Below are 24,435 nucleotides of genomic sequence, written 5' to 3' on the forward strand. Positions count from 1 at the left end.
TCTACCATAGCCACACACACAGGTTGGAGGGGGAGCCAACATAGACTATGTGTTCCCTTTTGCTCTTCTCTATCTTATGCACTAAGACACAATACACATTGTACTTAGTGTTAGTGGCTCACACAAGTGTATAGCTGTACATTTAGGGTTAGTAGTAGTTAGTGATGGGCGGTCGGCCACATGGCCATTAAACCTAACATTCTCCCACTTGATGGCCAATGTGGGAGACCATAAGAATGGAAGAGAACCGCTCTTCATCCAATGCCCATCTACTCATGACAGTGATGAAACTGATGGCTACAAAGACTTTTAGTGAGTGCATCCGCTGTGTTTTCTGATGTAGGAATCTTCACTAAATCAAGGCTCTTGTTTGCCAGGCATTCACGGCTGAAGTGATAACGCACATCAATGTGTTTCGTTCTGGAATGAAACACTGGATTGTTAGCCAAGGCAATAGCACTCTGACTGTCACAATGAAGAACTGGTGTACATTACTCCAATCCAAGATCTTTCACTAGGCGAGCAAGCCAAATAGCTTCTTTGCATGCCTCACTCAATGCAACATACTCTGTCTCTGTGGTAGAAATGGATGTACAGTCTTGAAGAACGGATCTCCAAGAAATAGCAGAACCAGAAAATGTGTAAATCCAACCCGTTGTTGATTTACGACCGTCAACACAGCCTGCATAATCACTGTCTACAAATCCCTGAATGGATGACTCTCCACGACCATAGCATAACTGTCTATCTGCAGTGCCACTCAAGTATTTGAAAATCGATTTGACAGCATCCCAATGCTTTTTACTAGGGTTAGACATAAATCTGTTGACAACTTCCACTGCATGTGCAATGTTAGGTCTAATAGCCACCATGGCATACATGAGACAACCACAAGCTAAAGCATAAGGAACTTCAGCCATCGCAGCTTTTTCCTCCATAGATTTGGGACAATCGTTCTTGCTAAGTTTCAAATATACAAGCAGTGGAGTACTCAAAGCCTTCCCCTTCTGCATGTTGAAACGATGAAGAACCTTGTGCACATACTCTTTTTGAGAAAGGTACAACAACCTCTTCTTACGGTCACGAGTAATGCGCATACCCAAAATGTGATTGGCTTCATCCAAATCTTTTATGTCAAATTGACTTTTCAGCTTGGTTTTCAAGTCAGCAATGTCCTTCTTGGAATGACCAGCAATAAACATGTCATCTACATAAAGGATAAGCATAATAAGCTGTCCACTGGGTTGTCTTTTCACGTAAAGACATGGATCCTCATTACTGCGCTTATAGACTAGGGAATGCATAAATGCATCGAACTTTTGATACCATTGTCTGGATGATTGCCTTAAGCCATAGAGACTTTTCAGAAGCTTACAGACTAAATGTTCCTTGCCCTTTAGCACAAACCCTTCAGGTTGCTGCATATAAATCTCTTTCTCGAGATCATCATGTAAGAAAGTTGTAATGACAACCATTTGATCAAGCTCCATATCTTCAGTGGCAACCAAAGCAAGCAACATTCTTAGTGTCGTCATCGTGACCATTGGAGAAAAGATTTCCTGGAAATCGACACCATATTCTTGCTTGAAACCTTTGGCCACTAAACGAGCTTTGTAATTGTCAATCTTCTTTTTGTAAATCCATTTACAAGCAATGCTTTCCTACCTTTTGGCAATGGAACAAGTTCCCATGTATGCATCGCGCTTTTGATACCATTGTCTGGATGATTGCTTCAAGCCATAGAGACTTTTCAGAAGCTTATAGACCAAATGTTCCTTGCCCTTTAGCACAAACCTTCAGGTTGCTGCATATAAATCTCTTCCTCGAGATCACCGTGTAAGAAAGCTGTAATGACAACCATTTGATCAAGCTCCATATCTTCAGTGGCAACCAAAGCAAGCAACATTCTTAGTGTGGTCATCTTGACCATTGGAGAAAAGATTTCCTGGAAATCGACACCATATTCTTGCTTGAAACCTTTGGCCACCAAACGAGCTTTGTAATTGTCAATCTTCTTGTAAACCCATTTACAAGCAATGCTTTCCTACCTTTTGGCAATGGAACAAGTTCCCATGTTTTGTTTTTTGCAATATTGGACAGTTCCCTCTTCATAGCATGTTCCCAATGAACCTTATCATTGGCTAGCATAACCTCTTTGTAACAAGAAGGCTCACCACTATCTGTCAGCAAAACAAAATCCACGCCTGGAACAAAACGTTCGGGCGAATGTGAGACTCTTTGAGATCTCCGCGACTGATCAGAACTCGTACTAACCTGTGTAGTAAGTGGCTCGGGAGCTGTCTGGACTGGAGGTGGTACATTGGAAAATGTCACTTTTCGGAATTCAAACTCTTTCACTGGTTGTCTATGCAGCTTAGTCTCATTAAAGACAACATCACTGCTATGGATCACTGATCGACTTTTCGGATCCCATAAACGATAGCCAAATTGACCATCTACACCATAGCCAATGAAGATGCATTTCCTGGACTTAGGATCTAGCTTAGTACGCAACTCCTTGGGTTCATGTGCATAAGCTTCACAGCCAAATGTGCGGAGTTTTTCATAAGACAATTTATGTCCTGACAATAACTCCAAAGGTACACGAAACTGTAATGAAGCATGTGGTGATCTATTGATCAAGTACACGGCTGTGTATAATGCTTCAGCCCCAAACGCTTGCGGTAAATTAGCCTGTGATAGCATAAACATAATCCACTCTTGGATGGTCCTATTCATTCATTCCGCAACACCATTTTGTACATGGGTATAAGGAGCTGTAAACTCACGCTTAATTCTCCTACTTGAACAGAAGTCTGTAAACTCTTTGGAGACATATTCTCCACCATTATCTGAGCGTCTCCACCATTATCTGAGCGCAAAGCTTTCAACTTATGTTCAGACTGAGTTTCAACACTAGATAAGAACTTCTTGAAGCAAGAAAAGGTTTCATCTTTAGACTTCGTGGCATAGACCCAAACATGCGGTGTTGCATCGTCAATGAATGTAACATAATAGGACGCACCACCATGGGATTTAGAAGGCATATGCCCACATAAATTACTGTGCACAAGCTCTAAAGGTTTTCCTTCTTTGTCAAAAGAATGTGTACGACGTGTCCGTGTTTGCTTTCCATATTGACAGTGCTCACAAAAGGGAAAATAAAAAAATGACAAAGACGGTAAGTAGCCCAAACGAGAGAGTGTCTCCATTCCCTTCTTTGATGTATGTCCTAACCGGCTATGCCACAAAGCAACGGCTGACAGCTCGGTTACAGAAAGAACATTGTTTTTATCAGATATATAAAGAGGATAAAGTAAACCAACTTTAGAACCATGGCCTATAATAAGATGACCCTTTGCAATACGTCAAGACTGTTGATGAAAAGTGACTTTGTAATCCAAGTCATCAAGACGTCCAACCGAAATCAGATTGCATGTCAAGGCTGGAACATAACACACATTATGATGATAAACTTCACCCCATTTGCCATAACCATGGCAATATCACCGACGCCAACAATGTCACAAGAGTAACTGTCACCAAGTGTAACAGAGCCAATGGTTTTCTCGTATGTAGTAAACCAATGCCTATGAGGTGTGACATGCAACGAAGCACTCGAATCAAGAATCCATGTATGGGATACTTCACCACTAACAAGAAGTTCAGCTGGCATAGAACTCTGCAAAGATAGAGTTTCTTGTGCATCATAAAAGACATTGATTTAGCCTCATTGTACATATGCTGTTTTTTCATTGGGAGAGTCTCCCCATCATGGTTGTTGTAGCCCTCTCTCGAAGAGGTGGTTGTAGCCCTATGGGCAGTTTCATTAACTAATAGAAGGATCTTTTTCTCGGAAAAAAAAAGATCCTATTGCCGTCCAAACACTTCTCTCTGAAGAAGAAGCTGGAATTGAGTAGCTCTCCATCTGGATCCAACAACCGCTTGCTTCTCTCCTTGCGGGAAAGCACGGTAACATGACTCCATCTGGCATAACTAAAGCAATCCGGCAGTGCTACACATCCTGGAGTCTCATTGGCTTCCCCTCAGTGAAGAGAGGTCGGGGTAATCAAGGGTAAAGGCGGGGAAGTCGTAGACGAAGATCCAAGGCCTCCACATACCCAAAGCTGCCCCAAACTTGGAGAAAACCAGAAAAAACAGCAAGCTTCTTCTCTCTCAATCATGTCCAAGACCGCACCTGATCAGCCATATCCAAGCACTCATATGGTCGTAACACCATAGAGCTCTGATACCATGTCAAAGGTGGCAGCAGAAGACGCAATGAGGACAAGACGTGGCTCGTGATCCGGTGGGTACCTCGACTCCGATCTAGAACACGTGCAATGCCAAACACATGAACAAGGCACATCTGTGGAGAAGAGAGATCACATAGGTAGAATGAGAAAGGACATCTGAGAATGAGAGAGAGAGAGAGAGAGAGAGAGAGAGAGAGAGAGAGAGAGAGAGATCTGGGAAAGGCTCTCCATGCTGATAACAATCTGCTCATACAAGTGACCAAGGGTGGTCTGGCATGGAACTGACATGTCAATGGATAGACCCGAGGACACGCACAACTGCGAGTGCTACTGACACTGCCAACTGCTCCTACACCCGACATCACTGACACAACCACACCATGGGCTGGACTCCCCGACATGGATCTACCTCTTGGCAAAGGAAGAACTGGAGAGAGAGAGAGACAAAAGCCTCAAGGTTGCCTATGTGGCTGCCCTCCTAGAGAAAGTAGGGATCTCTGCTCTCTGCGGCTTCTGACTGCTATGCCCACCGAATGGGCTGCCCTGAGGAGAAGTGTGGAAGGGAATATCTGCTGCCCATCGCCATGGAAGAAAAGCTTGCAAGTGCTGCCCATCAGCATCGCCAGTGCTCCACAAGGCTGACCATGGAAACGTTGGGGAAGTGACCCCCTCTGGCTGAAAATGCCTGGCAGGACAGCAAGACCGCAAGGGTTTGGAGCTGCCCAAAAACGCTAGGCAGCCCCTCCTCATGCCTATGGTGGCTGGCCTCCAAACTGCCCAATGGGACACCCCATGGAGGGCGCCCCCTCTAGGGCTGATCTGTATGTGTTCATAGGCTGCCCTCCTCCCCTGCCTATATAGGACAAAAGCCTGGCTGCCCGACCCAGATAGCCAGCCCCACGACCTGGTAAGTCCCATAAATGGGGGGTAAATAGGAGAAAAGGGGCAGGGAGAGATGAACTGCAAGGGAAAGAGTGGTATAGGGCAGAAGGAGCCTATGTAACCCGAGCTAAACATGGCTGGACATGACCGGACATGAGAGAACAACCCCACACTGGCTGGGTCTCTCTCTCTCTCTCTCTCTCTCAAATGGCAAAAATCGGTTGGTCCTGCAATTTGCTGCTGTGGATGCCCAAGGTTCCCCCAAAAACTTACGGCACCATATGATGTTCTTTTTTCTTATACTTATTAGTTTGCTGCTAAGATTAATGATTTTGAGCAGTTAAAAGTACTTGTGCAGAGTGAAAATTTCTAAACTCGAAGTCCATGCCAGCCTTATTTATCTCAAATTGTTGCTGTTTCATTACAGAAATCTGGGATGCTCTTCGTGCAGCATCAGAAGCTGAGTTGAGCCTGGCTCAATTGATTGTTGATAGTGCGGGTGTTATTGTTACGTCAGATGACTTGTCGACCTGCTATGATGAAAGAGGTGAGGTTTGTTACTATGCATAGCGGTCAGTTTAATAAGAGTCAAATGTGTCATCGTCAATCTTCGGGTTTTGTGCAGGTGCCAAATATGACCTACCAAAGTATGTTCTAAGCGAACCTGTCAATATTGTAAAGAATGAATGACTAAATGCTGAATGGAGGAACAGTAGAGGGCTTAGTGTTTGTCGAAGCCTTTATGCAGGCCAGAGTGGTCACGTCTCCCGGGGGTTTGTCTTAGGTACCCTCCATTAATGATGCAAATATACCAGATTTCTCAGGTGCTACACGTAGCTTTTCTTTTACCGTTTCAAAACTAAATTCATTGTGTACAGTTTCTGATAAGCCCAACCCCATGATCAAGATCTATTGGTTACAACCATGATTGTTTTACAATAATGGCCTTGTATTTTACACCTCCTGCTCCTGATATGGACATCAGCAAGTGAAATTGTCCAAAAGAGTCTTTCCAGACATCGACTTGAAAAGCTGACAGTGCAGATTTAAAGGCTTTTGTAGTCATGGATACTTCTTGTTAATAATTAGTTCTGGTGGGTCATTCATACTGTCTTCTTTTGGTGAATATGCAGTAATTCATCTTTGATGGAAATGTTATTTATGTGTTATGCAGTACTTTTTTTTTGGTGGAAGTTCCCGCTTGTTTTTTAAAAGTTAGTACTTGATTACCTTTTAGGTTTTGAAGGGTACTTGCATAACACATGTTTAGTCCAGAATACCTTACCTTCTCCGTCCCCCAATTCTAGGCGTGAACAATGATTAATCCTGTTTAATACTTGCTTAGATGGTAATCCAAAACTAGAGTTCAGATCAAGCGCTCCCCCATTTAGATTAAGCCGACTGAATTGCTCAAGGAAATGCAACATGATTGAAGGGTGTTGTGTAAACATTCACGTGCTTTTATTGAGAATGGATTGTTCAAAAAAGTTATTGATCCTCACAGGACCTTCTTCTCTTCTTGACCTAGACCTTGTGAGTATGTTGCAATCAATGCACCACGAAGAGGACCACAGTTCGAACACTTATTCATCACCCACCTCAATAGGATACCTTTTTTCAAAGTTTTGGAGGTACAGATGACACATCGGACTTGGGTATTTACACATTAAAACCACTGCATTAAAACCCCATTGGGTCTTTACACATTAACCACTACATTAAAACCCCATTGGCATGCATGCCCTTTCATTGTCCATGTGTATATATAACATTTTTCTTCATGTCATATATGAAACATCCTTTTGATGTAGTTTTAGACATGGACTGAAACCTTTGTAAACCTACGAAATCTGTTTCAAAACTTCATGGCTAATATGAGTGTGACCATGGCTACAAAACAATGAGAGGGAGTATGCTTCGTTTGTAGATTCAAAATCGTTGTATCTGCTAGAAACTCTTTTTGACATTAAGGGCCATGCCCATTGGGATGAGCAAGGTTAGTAAGAATATCAAATTGGAAAACAAATTTTACCTTTTGCTTGCATAATCTTGTGCCCTAACCTCTATTCTCTGCTCTTGGTCGCTACGCACCCTGATGTGAGCATAACCTTGCATCACCCTTCTCTGCTTGCCACCTCTGGTGCCAACCGTCCTCGCTATCATTGCACTCTGTCCAAGCCCACAACTATTGCCTACCAGTACTTGGTTACAGCCCCTGATCGCAGCTGACCACATCCGTTCAGCTTTGTCCCAGCCCTTGAGCTCATTTGGCCTAGTGTATCATGTATTAATCAAGAGGGCTTTACGTGCCTCACTATTTATTGCAACACTATTCCAAAATTTCCCAAGGGAACAAGACATGTAGATAAGAGAGCCACAAAATGTTGACATTGGGGCTAGATTCCTCACAATTGTGACATTAAAGAATGCAACCATAATTGGTGCATTCTTTATGGATCACAAGCTCATAGGTGGCGCTCTTAATGCAATAATTGCTAATTCCACCATTAGCCTTGAAGATAGTAATGCATGAGCAGCTTTGAAGATTTGACTATGTTGTTTCCTCATTTGCACAAGCATCCCCTAGCTATGGCTTGTAGAACATCGATCCCCTTTGCGGAATGGCCTTCTATCATCCTCATTCTTTGTCTTTGATTTGATGGAACGGCTTTAAGTCCATCACACCAACCTCAATGAAATCCAAATTGGGCTTTTTTTATTTCCTTGTTCAAGATTCATTAATCTTGATTTAGAAGGTCATATACAAATGCACCAAGAACGCTTCTTCTACAAACCAAAAAGACTAGTAATGGCGTATGACATCTTGGAGTAAAGAGAAGCAACTAGTTGTGCACAGTGAGTATTATAGATAATAATTTATCAAGGAGACTATTATTAACTCCTACTATAGTTGTGACATGTTATTATTTAGCCATTGTCAAAGCCAATATATATAAAATGTAGCTTATAACTCACATTAGGCTTTGGGACTTATATCTATTTACGTACCTTACTAACATTCACAACTAATCTTTGAATGGCTTATAAAAGACGCTCTCTTCCTTGTGTAGGCTTGTTTCTAAAATACCCTTCCTAGATAGGGTGTATATGCTAGCGAAAAACTCTTCGAACTAGATGGCTTGTGTGTTGCAAAAAAGATGGTTGATTCAACCTTTAGGGTGGCAATGAAGCCTTGGGATGTCCTTTGGGCTTGGGCTAAGGGTGCATTGACATGCTCTTCACTCAACCCTAGTGTGGGCAGGTTGCCTATTTTCTCGTTTGCACTATAGACTAGGTAGATGGGGCTAATGCTTTCTATGCTTGCTTTGTTGGATGTGGAGTAGCATCAATTTGGGATTTCTATTGATGAATCCCTAGAGGCTGGTGAGTACCATGCACAATGTTTTTGGGTGCCAACTGAACCCTCTTGGTTTGCTTGATGCTAGCCATGTAGACCTCTCTGCATTTGCAATGACACAAAGAGAACTAGTAAGTATGCCCTTCTTATCCACAAATGTCACTTAATAAGAGATAATTAAATTCATGAGCAAAAACATAGGAATATTCAATTTTTTGAACCTTGGCCCAAACTTTCTCACCATGAATTTGTGCATAGGTCTTGAGATGCCCCCCATTTCCTAGCATTTGCATCATGGGCAACACTTCATATGTGTCTAGCCAAAGTTCAGTTTTGAACGTACTCATTGAAAGGAGTTCTTCTTAACATGTAAACTACAAAATCAATTGAAAATATTGCAAGGATATTTTTAGCAGGTCTTCCCTCTTTTTTGTTGTATTTCTTTAAAATTAGTTTCCCTTCCTTGAGTACACCATTTGCTAATAGTTTATACTTTTGTATGTAATATGCACCATAGGCCAAACATCATTTGTTGCACACATTGAAGAGCACCATTTCATCATATTATTTCAAAATGCAAAGAATTTATGAGGGTGGGTCAAATGATATGGTGGGTGATTCTACTTGTGTTGAATGATAGCTGATGGTGGAAATTCTTGCAAGATGTGCTCAAAGTTTGATCATTGATCCGGTGTCATGTTTGTCAAAGAGATCACTTACACAAAGGTGCCAAAGGAGAATGACATAAGCTTGCATTGGTTTGCCACTTCCACATTGGTGCTATGAAGGTAGAGAAAATTGGCATGCTCTTCTCCACCCAACCACCTCCTCTTATAGGGTCTTTCGGCCTCTATCTTTAGGAGACTCCTAAGGTTAGCATATTCTTATCCTTGACTTAGAACCTTTTCCCATACTACATTAGTCTTGACATTACTCCTCCCTTAAAGTTTTCATCCCCAAAAACATATGTAGAGAATCATTTCCTAAAAGCACCGATGTCTTACTAATAAACCAACCTTTTGCCTTGCTATCTACTCATAGCAAAGGTTGAATAATATACATATTTTTGATTGCAATCAGACCGTCAACTAAAAACGTGAAAGAGATTGTCTTTTTGGCCAAAGGGGTCCTTGACTGAATCTCAAAGTAACAGAAGAGCCTATCTCAATGCCCAGCCAAGCAAAACGTATTGCTGCTCCATCTAAAGATTCATTTACTCACATCTTGACAAAAAAATACTTGTAAGAAAATTTAAAAAATAGAATCTATTTAATTTGTGGTTGGGAAGCCCTAAGCAAGGGCAATCTCTCTTTGTATGGGAATATGATAAGCAATGGAAATGAAAATTCTCTCTCTCTCTCTCTCTCTCTCTCTCTCTCTCTCTCTCTCTCTCTCTCTCTCTCTCTCTCTCTCTCAGCTCGTTCAAGATCAATAGAAGATAGAGAGCCCCTCGAGCCCATGGACCTCTTGAAAATATGTGTATGTGAGACCAAAAGTGTGGTGCAAATCTTTCTCATATGCATCATAGACCAAAGTTTTTGCAATTTCATCTTGGAGTGTCTGGATGCAAATAAGTAATTGTAGACTTGATGTTAGGATGCAATCCATGAAGAAAATCTCAAACCTTGTGGAACTCATCCAATTGTTTAGCTTAAGGATCATCTCTTTGTACTTGGAGATAAATCTGACCAGAGAAGAATTGTGTATGTAACAATTCTTGAACCTTGTGGAATCATCCAATTTGTTCAGCTTAAGGATCATCTCTTTGTACTTGGAGATAAATCCGATTAGAGAACAATTGTGTATGTAACAATTGTCTCAAGCCTTTGGATTCTTCTATGTCTCATTACTGCGTAAAAATTTCTTCTCAAACACACCTTGGATTGTCCCCATATCCTGGGTTTCAGTGTCAGTGGAAGAGACTTTCACCACTCATAGGCCTTGCCTTCTAGGGGTAGATTGGTCTCTATAGGCCAAAAAGCATTTGCTGTAGCTCATAAATGGTGCACATCTTTTCACTTAGGGAGAAACATTTTAACTGTATCTTTATTGTGTTCCCAATCTTCACCCCTATAGACTAGCGGATGTAGTCGGTTCGTGCAGCATCTTGAGTAGGAGGAGATTCAAATGATGGAGGAACCCAAAATAATTACACTTTTGTTAATCTTTACTTACTCTCTACCCAAAAGCTTAAAAAACAAGTAAAAGACGAGAACTTTTACAAGATGCTCAAATCTCTATCCCCAAACTTGCATTGCTACCGGCTTTTCAAAGGCTTCTAAAAGCTTGCCACACTTGGTTGAGACTTCCCTTGCCAAAATATATGGCAACATCCCTAATTTAGGATGCTCACCTTATGAACAAGAAAAATTGGCTATGGCTCTCTCCCCAATAGTGCATGAGAAGAAAGAGGGAGTCATGCCGCCTACTACAAGCCCTTAGCGGCTTTGTGCAAGTAGCAAAATCTGCCAAGCAAGAATAGGCATTCCCTTTTGATGCCACTCATGACACAAACCAAGCCCGTCCATGTCACCCTTCTCCCCCCCCACAAGTGGGTATGCACGCACAAATTTTCCCCTAAAAGTATGGCACCGATACTATAATTATCACCGATGGCTTCACACACCCAAAATAGATTGTGACTGCTCTAATACCACAATGAAATGAGAGAGACATATCGTACTCTTCTCCACCAACCACATCCTCTTATAGCACCTTCCGATGTCTATCTTTAGGATACCCCTAGGCTTAGCACATCCTTATCCTTGATCTAGGACCTTTTTTGGTGTCACCTTAGTCCTAACAGACCTCCATATCAGCAATGCATCGACAACATATGTCCTTCCTTAGATACCCTCCCTTCTGTTCTCCATCTTGACTGTTAAATTATGCTTTCATTGCATTAGCTACTAGCGTACTTTGCTAGCTTTTGTAGGACTTCCTATGCCTTTGCTCCACAATCAAGCCTTGTTGAGTGATTTCATGCTTGTCGCTAGCTTTCTATTTAGCCGCTATTGAAACATGGCATCAAAAGGAGCTAATCAATTCTTCTATTCCTTGCAAGAACTCCTTTGAACACTATTTTCTTCATGACGAATGCATAATCAGCCTATAGCTAACATTCAAAAAAATATCCTTAGGGATCTTATCTAGCTTGGCTAGCATTTGGAAAGAGAGTATCTTATATCTTCTTTCTTCTTGTCCATATGCTATTCATCTTACCAGGATGAGCCTTTCTAACATATCCCCCCCGGACCCCAGTCGTAGGGGTACCTTTACTAGCTTTGTAACCCATGTGCATAAAGGGCATAGCAAAAAAGAACCAACATGCACTTAATGGTTTCCAAGCGTCATTCCAAATCTACAAATAGCCAATTCCTTGAGCTAGAAAGATGCAATATATCTTCATTGTGCAAATAGCCGCCTACATGATGATCTGTCTCAACACATACTTTTATTTGCAAGGGTGACCTTTTGAGGGAATGAAAAAAAGTTTTCTTGTTTCCCTTCTTTTTTGAGAGCATCCTTGATGAGGTGATCTATGGCTTGGTTATCCTTTGAACTTATTTAAATCTCATTGTATAGACTTTGAGGCTTAGCTCATTGTAATGACCCTCCATCTGCAAGCTTCACCATGAGGTACAAGTGTCTCAATAGTAGAGATACACCACTTTTGTTCTTTACCACCCCCAATAATGTTGCTTTCACATGGGAATAGATTCCTTGAGCTACATGATTGTCACATATTTTTATTCAACTTTGGCTTTGGCTCAAATGAACTCACTTTTGAATTATGAAAGATTTTGTTGGCTCTCATGAAATTTTCAATTCGTTGCTCGGTAGCTATTCTCTCTTTTCAAGACATTGTAGAAATGTGGGTAGATTCATAATGGTGGATGCATATTTAAAGGGTCATTGGGATAGAAACTTCTATCTATTTGTAATGATAGCCTAGTGGAGCCACACAAGAGCAACAACAACCTCAAATGTCAATCCAAGGAAGGCTGCATGGCTGGCTAGAGCATGGAGGAATATTACATGAGTGAGATATCTCTTTAGTTTTGATGATAGAAAAAGTGGCCCTAATGGAAGAGTAGAAGCTCAAAGAGAGGTCCCGTGGAAAGGGCAACCTCTTGTTTATTATCCCCTACCTCTCTCAACCATGCGTGCATGTGTGCACACACACATTTGCATACACTAGCTCCTCTGTGAACACACAGGGCATTGCATGCACCTTTGACTCCTAAAACTCCTAAACTAACAATGGGATCCTTTCCATAAACTTAACATACGGTGGGAATGGGCCCTTGATTTGGGAATTGATATCAACCTTATTAATTGTATGGAGGAAATAACCTGTGTTTACTGTCATTTTCATGTGAGAATCTTCCCTGTTCTCTCTCACTTTGACCATATGTGCTAGCCGGCTCAAGATTGTGGTGACGATGATGAGCCACTTGGCTTGTCATATAAAGCATGAAAGGTGAGCCCCCTCTAGAGCTTACTCAGTCCTTGTTGCATTACATATGTGTGTGTTTTGTTTGCTGCATAAAAAGTGTTTACTATCTCCATGACCAAGAACACGGGAAAGAAAGTGGAGGAGGTACCAACTCCATCATAGGTGGTCAAAATCTCCTCATAGGATTGTGCTTGACAAATAAACTATAATCGCTTTTCTCCAACATATACAAGGTTTTCAGTCCCAAACTGGGTTTTCTACTTGTGGGAGAATTTTTGTTTATGGGTTACCCCAAGTTGGGGACCTACTTATGGTTCTAAATGTAATTAATGAATACACTCCTTTGGGGCCTACAAGCAGAAAGGGTTGTACTAGATTGTGATTATTGATTGAATACACCATGCTCATGGGACTTTGTGTACTATTCTTAGGTACTACCTATGCTTTTTGGAAAATTTTGATTTCCTCAATCTTTGTCTGTACTATTTAGAATGGCTTTTTACGATGTTAGCCACCATACCACTACAATGGTGATATTATACTAACACTCTTTGGTAGGACTTGCCAAGATGGTGCACAAAAAAGATCTTTTGTATCATTTCTAAATTGGGTTTGGCTGCCTTGAAGGTTGTCCGTATTTTTGGCATCATAATATACAATGATTCTTTTGGTATAGGAGCCCCATGTAAGAAGGTATTGTGTATGTAACTAGTTTATTGAGGTGTTGTCCTTATACGAAGATTGGTGATGTAAACCAATATTAATGGCTGCATTTTGTTATGTTGGTGTGATGATTACCACCATAACTTTGCCTGGGTATTTTCGTTTAAATACTAACATTTTGTTGCAGCTATTGAACTATGGGATGCAAATAAAGTGGTTTTGACTTAAAATCGTTGATCTCTTGGTGACCTTACCAATTTACTGCCACTCTTAATTTTATGAGTAGCCTTGTGAAAGTATCTTTGGTTACCAAGCTCTGAGAGCTTGGCAGAGTGGGGATTAAAGAGATTTGGAATGACTCTTACGCTATGCTTAACAACAACTATTGGATTCTTAACTCTTTTGGTTGCTAGGCCATATGATCCTGGCAAATGATCAAACTTTAAAAGGAAAATATTTGGAGGAAAACTAAATGTATCTCACATGTTTTTTAGAGATAGCACAATCAATTTATTTTTTTGAACAATATAAACTAGGAACATTGGTGACATTTATAACAAAAAGAGAGTCTAATGAGGCATGCAAAACTCACAAAGGACTAATGAATAATTTCTTTTTGTCATCTGCATGTAGGTAAGGATCTCTCTCTCTCTCTCTCTCTGTGTCTCTCTCTCTCTCTCTCTCTCTCTCTCTCTCTCTCTCTCTCTCTCTCTCTCTCTCTCTCATTTCTAGCTTGTTGCTATTCAAAGGAATATTGAAGATCTTCAAACATAGATAAATCTCAATCAAAACTCTAATCTAACCCTCTTGTTCTTGATCTAGAAATTGTGGGATTATAGTACCAAAAATCTTTACTCTTCTTTGTCAATTGTCATTTGTAATAGTTGTTCTGTTCTCCAAAGGGTTTTTAGTTTATATTCAATAATGGCACACACAGAATTTCACTCACACATATCGTGTTTAATAGTCCCAAGATGGGGATCTATCTTAGAATACATGCAATGCTTATCATTTACTATTGCACATGAGAGCATGCATGGTATTTTCTTTGAAGATGATCCAAATCTAACTCGTAGTATTACATCAGGTGCAATCACTCACCATGGCTAACAACAACATAGATGTTTTCAAGATGTTCACTACTGAGGATAAACTAGTGTGTCAAAGGGAGTTTGAAATGTTGTGCAGGGCATTGATGTTCGCACGCCTTCTATGGATACATGATATATTGAGGAAGTTTTTGGTTTTGGCAGATCTGTTGTTGCTGCTAGAGTTGCTTTACCTATGACTGAGAAAGCTCGTTGGGATGTTAGAGATGTGCATGCTTATGCATTGATTGCATTATCTATTAAGCACACTATTACTCCTCACAATTTCTCAACAAAATCAGTAAAAATGGCTTGGGATACTCAGGCTGATTTTTATGGAAGTCGCAATGAGGCTAAAATTGCATTGCTGTGTAAAGAGCTGGAATCAAAGATTACGCAAGAGGAAGATGACATGAAAACTTTCCTTACTAGTATCAAGGATATTAATGAGAAACTCATTTCTATAGGCAAAGGCATTTCTGACAGTTCACTTGTGCAGACTATTCTTGATGCATTGCTAGATTCTTACCAAACTTTTGCTAGTACTTGGAGACTCATGACCCAAGGAATCCCTCAATCTGTCAAGTTTGATGCATTATGCACATTTCTATTGCAAAAGTCACTTTAAAGAAAGAACGGGGATAAACAACGTGCAGTTGAACATGCTTTTGTTGCTGCGTAACAACAAATGTAGCCACTTTTCATGGTTCTTTAGTGAGTGGAAAATCACCTGTTCCTAATGCTTCTACTGGTAGAACCTCTTATGGAAATTCTGTTGAAAAGGGCAAGAAGAAGATGTGTTGCCATTATTGCAAGGATAATGATCACTCGATAAAGCAATGTCCTAAGTTAAAGGAAAAAGAGGCCAAGAAGAAAGAGGCTGGATCCACTACAAGTGCAACTATTGTAGAATCTTCTAGGAAAGGAGACGTGATGCTAATATAGATGTAGAGTACGCATTTAGTGTAGAGTGTACTTATGATCTTTCTATCCATGATGCATGTATGTTAGTTGCTGCAATCTCACATGTGTGGTACTTTGATAGTAGTGCTACAAAGCACATTACTTCACATCATGACTTGTTATATGATGCCATGAAATCAAAATATGATGCATTTATAGAAAATGACACATGGACTTTATGTGATTTTCCTCTTTACAAAAAGGCCATTGATACGGAACCAAAATATCAAAAAAGAAATCTCATAATTTAGGATTGTTGAAAAAAGAATTGGTGCTGCAATCTTGCCGACCCAAAGCGTTGGGAGTGTGTTGATGCAATCGTGTGGTCATGGACTCCAAGGGTAGAAGACTTGCAGAAGCAATTAAGATCCCATGCAATGTTGTGGAGAAAGCACAAGCTAGCTTAATAAGAGAAAATGAATAACATTTCATATTCATAACTTGGTGTGTTTTTTTAAAATTTTGACTGCATATATATGATTCTATGAGGTATTTATTAACACCAACATGAAAATAACTTCTTAATGGAAAAAAGGTGTTTCTCAACACTGCCATTTTCTTGAGAATCTATCTCTTTGAGTAATGTAACATAAGGACTCAGCAACAAAATGTATTTATAACATTCTCAAAATACACAAAGTTTTTCCAAATCAAATGGAAAATAGGACTCCATAGGCATTGAAACCAGTCCAAAAGTTGTGGGATTTTCCCATTTTATCTGAAATGATGTTTAAGAGTCTAGCAATGCATCGAGAACAATATGCACAAGTGAACTGTCATAACTTCACCTACAAAAATGAGTTTCTCATTGGTATCCTTGAAATCAATGAGAAAAGTTTTCATGTCATCTTCCTTGGGTCATAAGTGTCCCCAAGTACTAGCAAAAGTCTGGTAAGAGTCTAGCAACCCATTGAGAACTGTAACATTTAATGGCCTAAAATCTTTTGTGTAGCGGAATTTAGCATGAACATAGTGGGCATTTCATTAGAGTTGATTCCTAATGAGAATTACAAGAGTGCTTGGGTGGAGAGAGCAACAAAAAGCATAACACCTAGTTAGATAGCATCGACAATACTTTCAAAAGAGAGAGCAATTAAGCTATTGACAACAGTTGAGGACCGGATTTGCATGGAGCCGGTCCCCCCTCCAAAAGGCTTTGTATTATGGTTTCTCCCATCAAGAGAGACATTGTACAATACAATTCTTTGTGTTCCTTCAAGACAAGCTAGTGCAATGAAGATGGAAGCTTCATACACCAAGCAAAACACTTAATCAAACACAACTTGAATTATCCCCGTTCTCAGACCCAAGACCTCACACACCTTCGAAGAAGGTGAGAGCTAGCAGGGTATGAGAGTAGATTGAGAGGAAAAAGAAGTATCTTACGAGAAAGAAGTACATCTCCTCACATAATCACTCATATTAGCATAGCTTAGCTTAGTAATTAGCTTGGTAGAGAAGATGAGCATGCATTGAAGCTTGGCTCTTGGTTGGATTTGCATCCACATGCCAAGAGAGTGTTGATGTAGGCTTCTATCTCACAAGCTTGGAGTAGGTGATGAGCTCTCCATTAAAGCTTGGGAGGAGATAGAGTATTTTCCCTTCACACATGGTCAAGTGTGAGAGTGTGTGTGACAATGCCAAGCAAAAATCAGCCCCCCCCCTCTCTTGGGCGAGCCCTAGCTGCTAAGTAAGTCTGGCTTTTGCCTCATTGGACCTCCCCAGGTCAAGCCAATAGGGATTAAGCAGCATAAGTGATAGCCTTCTGACATGTGTCCCTCATTCCCCTTTTGTGAGAGCTTTAGGTAATTAAATAATTAAACTAAACTCTCATTGGACCCCTTTGCCTCCTGGCCAATAGGAATCAGGCAAGCCATGGGGCTCCTGAATGCTCATTGGACCCCTTGGGAGACTGCCCAATAGTCTTCTAGGACACTTAATTCTTATTGGTTTCTTTTATTAAATGTTTTTAAATTAATTAAGCTAGATTTACTCTAGCTTAATTCTCATTGGTCCACTTCAAGGGTCTTCCAATAGGAATTGGGCACACCTTGTGGGCATCTGGCCTAGGGAGCTGACATGTGTCCCTCATTCCCTTTGTGTAAAGGGAGCCTGTGTGTGTGTGTGTGGCTTTCTCTCTCATCCCCTAGCTTTGGGGCTCGCCCCCTCCCATGTAGGGATGTAAAAAGACTTTTTGGTCACACACTAAGCATCCAATTTTCCCTAGGGTTGACCTTTGGACACAACCTTTGAATTTTGGAACCTTAGCATTTTGGAAGTCTTAATGGGCTGAACCTTAGGGTCTTTTTAGCCCGTTGTTTCACATGGCTCTTTTGCAGATGGCCCCCCCTTTGGATCCCTATTTTCCCTCCTTTGGATCCCTACTGTGGCCGGTCTGCTAACTTAACCAATATTCTAGCTTTTTCTCCCTTGGCACTTCCCCACATTAAATGATCAGTTTAATATGAGAAAATCATTTAGGAGAATTAGATATTGATTATTATGACATTACCTCTCTCTTGAAATCATAGTCGTCCTCGACTATGGTGTAGAGAAGATAAAGCATATGCATGAGTCCTTTTCTTAGCGGGTAGAGGATCCCTATGTTACCCTACGACATCATTCCATAATGGATGACTAGTCCATTTGGGCGCTTGAGAGCCTGAGGCTGCCGCAAGCATGTCTGCACTTTAGTCCTATCAGTCTTCCATAGTAGAGTGACAAGCTCTACTTGGTGTTCGGGAGACGTCGTCTCCGCAAACTTGATCTAAGCATGCATACTACTTCATTTTTGTGCACAAATAAAGAAAAAGAGAGTCTTATAAGACAAAAATTTTTGTTCATTTTTAACATTTTGTACATTTGCTTACTCTTGGGAAGCATTGTAAGCATTGACAAGGTTTAGGTTATCCTTTAATTGTATGCCTTGCATCCATCTAGCATCTTCAAAAGGATAATTCTTAAACTTAATAAGATATCGTCGGATAGTCTTACCGCCTCTTAATACCTTGTCTTCATGTCGGAGAATGGACTCGGGCTGCAGCACCTCCTCGTGGTCCTCGATCTCCGGTGGGTCTTCAATAGTTGGTTCTTGAGGTGGCTCTCCTTTGTAAGGCTTTAAGAGGCTCACATGAAAAGCATTGTGTATGAGCCAATGATTGGGCAACTTAAGTTGATAGGCCATCTCATTGATTGGCCTAAGAATCTGGAAGGGACCATAGTATCTTTTTGCTAGTTTAGCATAGTACTTTTGGTGGCCCGTAGGATTCTTGCCCGTAGTGTGCCTTAATCGAGCCTTGGGAAACTTTAACAAGACCCAATCGTTTTCTTTAAAGGCTTGGGCTCTTCTGTGCTTGTCAGCAGCAGCCTTTTGCCTTTGCTGTGAGATAGAGATAGCATCCTTAATCTTTTGGAAAGATTCTTGTAGGTCTCGGCTATACTCATCTGCAGCGAAGATCTTCCCATGTACCTTAAGTAGCAAGGGACTTTTTGATCTTCCCTCAATTACCTCGAAAGGTGCTTTTCCTGTAGAAGTATGTACAGTGTTATTGTAAGCATACTCTACTAAGGGTAAGTACTTCTCCCATTGGGATCTTTGATCTACTTCCGTTACATAGGCTTTTAGTAGATCGAGAATAGTTAGGTTAGATATTTCACTTTGGCCATCAGTTTGTGGATGATAGGCCGAAGAGAAGTTTAGCCTTGTTCCTAAATTCTCAAAGAGACCCTTCCAGAAATTACTGGTCATTCTAGGATCTCTATCCGACACTATGGACATTGGCAAGCCATGGTACTTGAAAATTTGCGAAATGAAGAGGGTTGCCATTTGATGGGCTTTGATAGTCTTTTTGACAGGTATAAAATGAGCTTGTTTACTGAACCTGTCTACTATCGTCCATATTCCCGTATTCCCATGGATAGACTTAGGCAATCCAAAGATAAAATCCATGGATATGCTCTCCCATGGTGAATTAGGGATTGGCAAGGGTTGAAGCAATCCAAGTTGCTTCCCTCTATCAAATTTTGTCTTTTGACATACCACACATTTGGAAACATACTCATGTATGTTCACTTTCATGGTAGGCCAATAGAAATATGTTTCAATTCCCTTTAGGGTAGACTGAATCCCTCTATGCCCCGCATATGGGGGAGCATGAGATTCATACATTACTTTCTCACGTAGTGAGTTAGTAACGCATAGTCTATTGCCATAGAGAAGATAACCATCTTGTAAAGTAAATGGTTCTTCTTTCTTCCCTAAGGCAAGGGCTGAAATCACATCTCTAAAATCGGGATCAATAGCATACTCATCTATCATTAAAGATAGATCATTGTGAGTTGCTATGGAAACCGCATTCACTCTCGGTCGTCTTGAGAGTGCATCGGCTACTTGATTATGCTTGCCAGCAATGTGAGCAATATGAAAATGAAATTGCGAAAGGAAATTTGCCCACCTCATTTGTTTGTCGGAGAGCTTGGTCTGCGTCATGAAGTACTTAAGACTTTGGTGATCCGTTCGCAGAATGAAAGGAGTCCCCAATAAATAGTGCTTCCATGAGTCTAAGGCATGTAGAACTGCAAGGAGTTCTTTTTCGTATATGCCTAGAGCTTGCTCAACAGGGTCGAGCCTTCGACTCTCATAGCCTATGGCGTGCCCTTCTTGGAGCAAAACAGCCCCAAGGCAATCACCACAAGCATCACATTGGACCTCAAATGGTTTTGAGAGATCCGGTAGTGTAAGCACAGTTGAGAGATAAGCTTTTCTTTAAGCTTTTCGAAAGCATTGTTCTCCTTAGCAGACCACGTATACCTAACATTTTTCTTTGTTAGGTCATGTAATGGTCCCGCAATTTGTGAGAACTTTTCTATGAAGCGTCTATAGTATGCACACATACCTATAAAGCTTCTTAGTTCATGAAGATTCCTTGGTTTAGGCCATCCTTTTATTACCTCTAACTTGGATGGATCCATTTGGATTCCATCTTGAGAGATAATGTGACCTAAATATTGAATCTCTTGCAAGAAAAATTCACTTTTCTTTCGATTAACATAAAGTTTATTCTCTCTTAAAACTTGAAATATTACCTGGAGGTGTTGCTTGTGTTCCTCTAATGAATTAGAGTAGATGATAATATCATCAAAGAACACTCCAGTGAAGGTTTGATGAGGTCTGAACAGCTTCTCCATCAAGCGGTTAAATGTGGCTGGTGCATTAGTCAAGCCAAAAGGCATGACAATGTATTCGTAAAGACCAAATGTAGTACAAAATGCGGTCTTTACAATGTCTTGATCAACTATCCTTATTTGATGATAGCCACTTTTTAGGTCAATCCTACTGAAGTAGGTCGATCCTTGTAGCTTATCAAATAGGTCTTCTACCCGTGGAACGGGAAACCTATTTTTGATAGTGATCCTATTTAGTGCTCTATAGTCGACACACATACGATATGTGCCGTCTTTCTTTTGCACTAATAGCACAGGTGAGCAAAATGGAGATGAGCTAGGCCTAACCATGCCCTTCTCAATTAACTCATGCACTTGCCGCATAATCTCCTCTTGTTGAGCTTGAGAAACTCTATAAGGAGGTTTGTTAGGCGGTGAACTTCCTGGAAGAAGTTCAATTGCATGGTCGTCATTACCTCGTTTAGGAGGTAGCTCACAAGGGATGTCGTCAATAAAGACATCTTGAAACCCCTTGAGAAAATTGGATAACTCTAATTCCTTTTGGTTGCTTTTATTTTCTTTTGCTAAAGCATTAGGTTCATTTTGAGAATCTTTAACAAAAATCATGTACACGGAAATAGAGCTCTTTATTGACTTGTTGAAAGCTGGTGTATGTACAATGGGGATGGTGTTACCCATCTCCCTAGCATCTATATACATGTCCTTTTCCCTGAACTTAAAGGAGATTCTCCTTTCAGGAAATTTAACATGGGCAGGCAAACGGTCAAACCATGGTGCCCCTAGGATTACATCCTCATGCTTGAGAGGAGAGATAAAGAAATCCTCTTTGTCCACATAGCCTTGGACATGAAGCCTCAATTTCCCGATTAAGGGAGTGACTGAAGCTTCTTGCCCCTTGAAGGCACTGTCTGCGGGTAGGATATCTCCCATCTCGTAGGATTGTATGCCTAGCTTGGTGGCTAACTCCATAGATATAAAATTGTGAGTAGAACCAGGGTCAAAGAGAATAAAAGCATCATGTTCTCTTACCTTTCCCCAAGCATGGCATAGAGGAGATCCTTTGTGGTGAATTTGGTGAATCTCCTCCTCTTGGATTTCAACCAAAGAAGCTCTAGGAGGATCTTGGCGGTTGTTCTTTTGGGGACAAGCGCGGTACGCATGCCCTTGTTCGCCGCACTTGAAACACCGGTTATCTTTACGATAACGCTCAAGCTCTTCAGGAGAGAGTTTATTCTTTCCTTTGTAAACTCCCTTCTCTTTAGCTTTATTGGAATTGCCCTTAGGAGACTTTTGGACATTGTCCTTCCCGTTAGGCTCATTGGAACCTTTGTTTTCCGGGGGCTTATTATTTCTTTTACCCCCCGTTTGGAAATTGATTCGCGAGGCCACCATAGTATGGTGTATTACCGCCGATATGGTACGTGGCCTTTGGGAGTTGACATACTCCGCCATTTCTTCGGTTAAGCCCGCACAAAATTGTTGCTTTTGCTCTCCAAAATCCAACTTTTTGAAGACAGTGGCTTTGAGTTGTAGGTCCCAAAACTTGTCTACATATTTGTGGATGGATTCATTGGGAGAGAGCTTTAAGCTTCGCCATTCGGTGAGTACTTTGTCTTTGGCATCGGTGGCCAAAAACTGCTTCATAATGGAAGCTCTTAAAGCCTTCCATGTTCGTGGAGCTTCACCGTTGGCTCGTAGGCTAGACCACCATTGTCTGGCGGACTTTTGAAAGTGCATAGCTACATGGCGTAGCTTAGAGGACTCCGTGAAGCCCTCATCTCCAAACGCCGCATCGAATTGCTGGATAAAGGCCAAAACTTTGTCTGTAGCACCGAAGGTGCCATCATAGGTAAGGAAAGAGATGCTCTTCCCTCCCTCTTTGAATTTCTTCAGCTTGGACGACCTCTTCCATGCGGCATAGGATTTCCTATGGCCTCTTCTTTTTGATGGTTCAAAAGTTGCACCATCACTTTCTTCAGAAGATGAAGAATTTGAAGAAGGTGGAGAAGAGGGTGACCTCTTTCTCGCCTTTTTCTTGTCTTGATCTTTGTCGTCTTCACCATAGCTTTCATAAGAGGAAGAGGATAAAGAAGATGGAGAAGAGGGTGTCCTCTTTCTCGCCTTTTTCTTCTCTTGCTTTTTATCATCCCTCTTTGAATTATGGCGTGGAGAAGAGTGTGATGGTCTTCTCCGCTTTGGTGGTGATGGAGAGCGTTTAGCCCGCCGTCTTCGTGGAGCCATCTCCGCCGAGGTGGCGGGAGACTCGCTTCTTTCTCGTTCCTTCGGTGGAGGCTCTTGAGTTCTCCTTTGGGAAGGAGATGCATCATCAAGAAGTAAGTTCTTGAGCCCTTCATATGGATTCTCTTCTTCTTCCCGAATCGGAGAGAGACCTCTTTTGGTAGTCTCACAAGGAGGCTTCCTAGGTGTTCTCTCGTCATGGTGATGAGCTTGGAGAATCCCGTGAGCACGGAGCTGCCGTTGCACTTCACTTTGGAGAGATGGATTGCCCATGGCTTGTTGAAGCCTAGAAACAAGATAATTAACAAGCATTGAAGCATCATTAGTAGCTTGCTCATGAGCAAAATCAAAGTTATCAACATTAATTTCACTCTCTTTAATATTGTCAGCCATTCTAACAACTTTTAGGTGTAAACTTTTTAGGTGTACTTTGGCACTTCAAGCCCTAGTTGCTACTCCTCTTTACCCCTTTAGAAAAAGCACTCAAGCTACTGTACCCGCGGCTCGAATACCATTAATTGCAAGGAATAGAAGAGAGGGTCTTTCGACACCAAAACAGCACCGGCTCCTGTCAAGCTTCTAATAGCTCAATAGTGGTTAAGCCGTAGGCAAGCCCCGTAGGACTCCACTATTAAGACCATAGCTCTCAACGGTGATGCCCCGTTAACTGCACAAAGGCAGGCGCACTGCAAGGCTGAAAAATCCCTATTCTACTTACTCACAGGCAATTAATAATACCAACCATTTGTAGCTAGCTTGAGGACCTCCCTTCTTGAGCAAGAAAAGAGAAACCTTGAGCTCTGATACCAATGTAACATTTAATGGCCTAAAATCTTTTGTGTAGCGGAATTTAGCATGAACATAGTGGGCATTTCATTAGAGTTGATTCCTAATGAGAATTACAAGAGTGCTTGGGTGGAGAGAGCAACAAAAAGCATAACACCTAGTTAGATAGCATCGACAATACTTTCAAAAGAGAGAGCAATTAAGCTATTGACAACAGTTGAGGACCGGATTTGCATGGAGCCGGTCCCCCCTCCAAAAGGCTTTGTATTATGGTTTCTCCCATCAAGAGAGACATTGTACAATACAATTCTTTGTGTTCCTTCAAGACAAGCTAGTGCAATGAAGATGGAAGCTTCATACACCAAGCAAAACACTTAATCAAACACAACTTGAATTATCCCCGTTCTCAGACCCAAGACCTCACACACCTTCGAAGATGGTGAGAGCTAGCAGGGTATGAGAGTAGATTGAGAGGAAAAAGAAGTATCTTACGAGAAAGAAGTACATCTCCTCACATAATCACTCATATTAGCATAGCTTAGCTTAGTAATTAGCTTG

The 24,435-nt window shown here is 41.1% G+C and overlaps 1 protein-coding gene across 1 annotated transcript in view; it reads left to right on the forward strand.

Annotated features, from left to right (window-relative positions):
- The window catches only part of LOC147424884 (uncharacterized), a 31,900-nt gene extending 25,649 nt beyond the window's left edge, over window positions 1-6,251 (forward strand). Inside the window, exons 3-4 of the mRNA XM_086499770.1 lie at window positions 5,566-5,685; window positions 5,764-6,251. Of these exons, the coding sequence (XP_086355896.1) occupies window positions 5,566-5,685; window positions 5,764-5,828 (185 nt within the window). The 3' untranslated portion in view covers window positions 5,829-6,251. The remainder of the gene's footprint in view (window positions 1-5,565; window positions 5,686-5,763) is intronic.
- Window positions 6,252-24,435: the final 18,184 nt, after the last annotated feature.

This window comes from Adiantum capillus-veneris, chromosome 25 (assembly GCF_014529385.1).
Source record: "Adiantum capillus-veneris isolate H3 chromosome 25, ASM1452938v2, whole genome shotgun sequence".
NCBI classification, from domain to species: Eukaryota; Viridiplantae; Streptophyta; class Polypodiopsida; order Polypodiales; family Pteridaceae; genus Adiantum; species Adiantum capillus-veneris.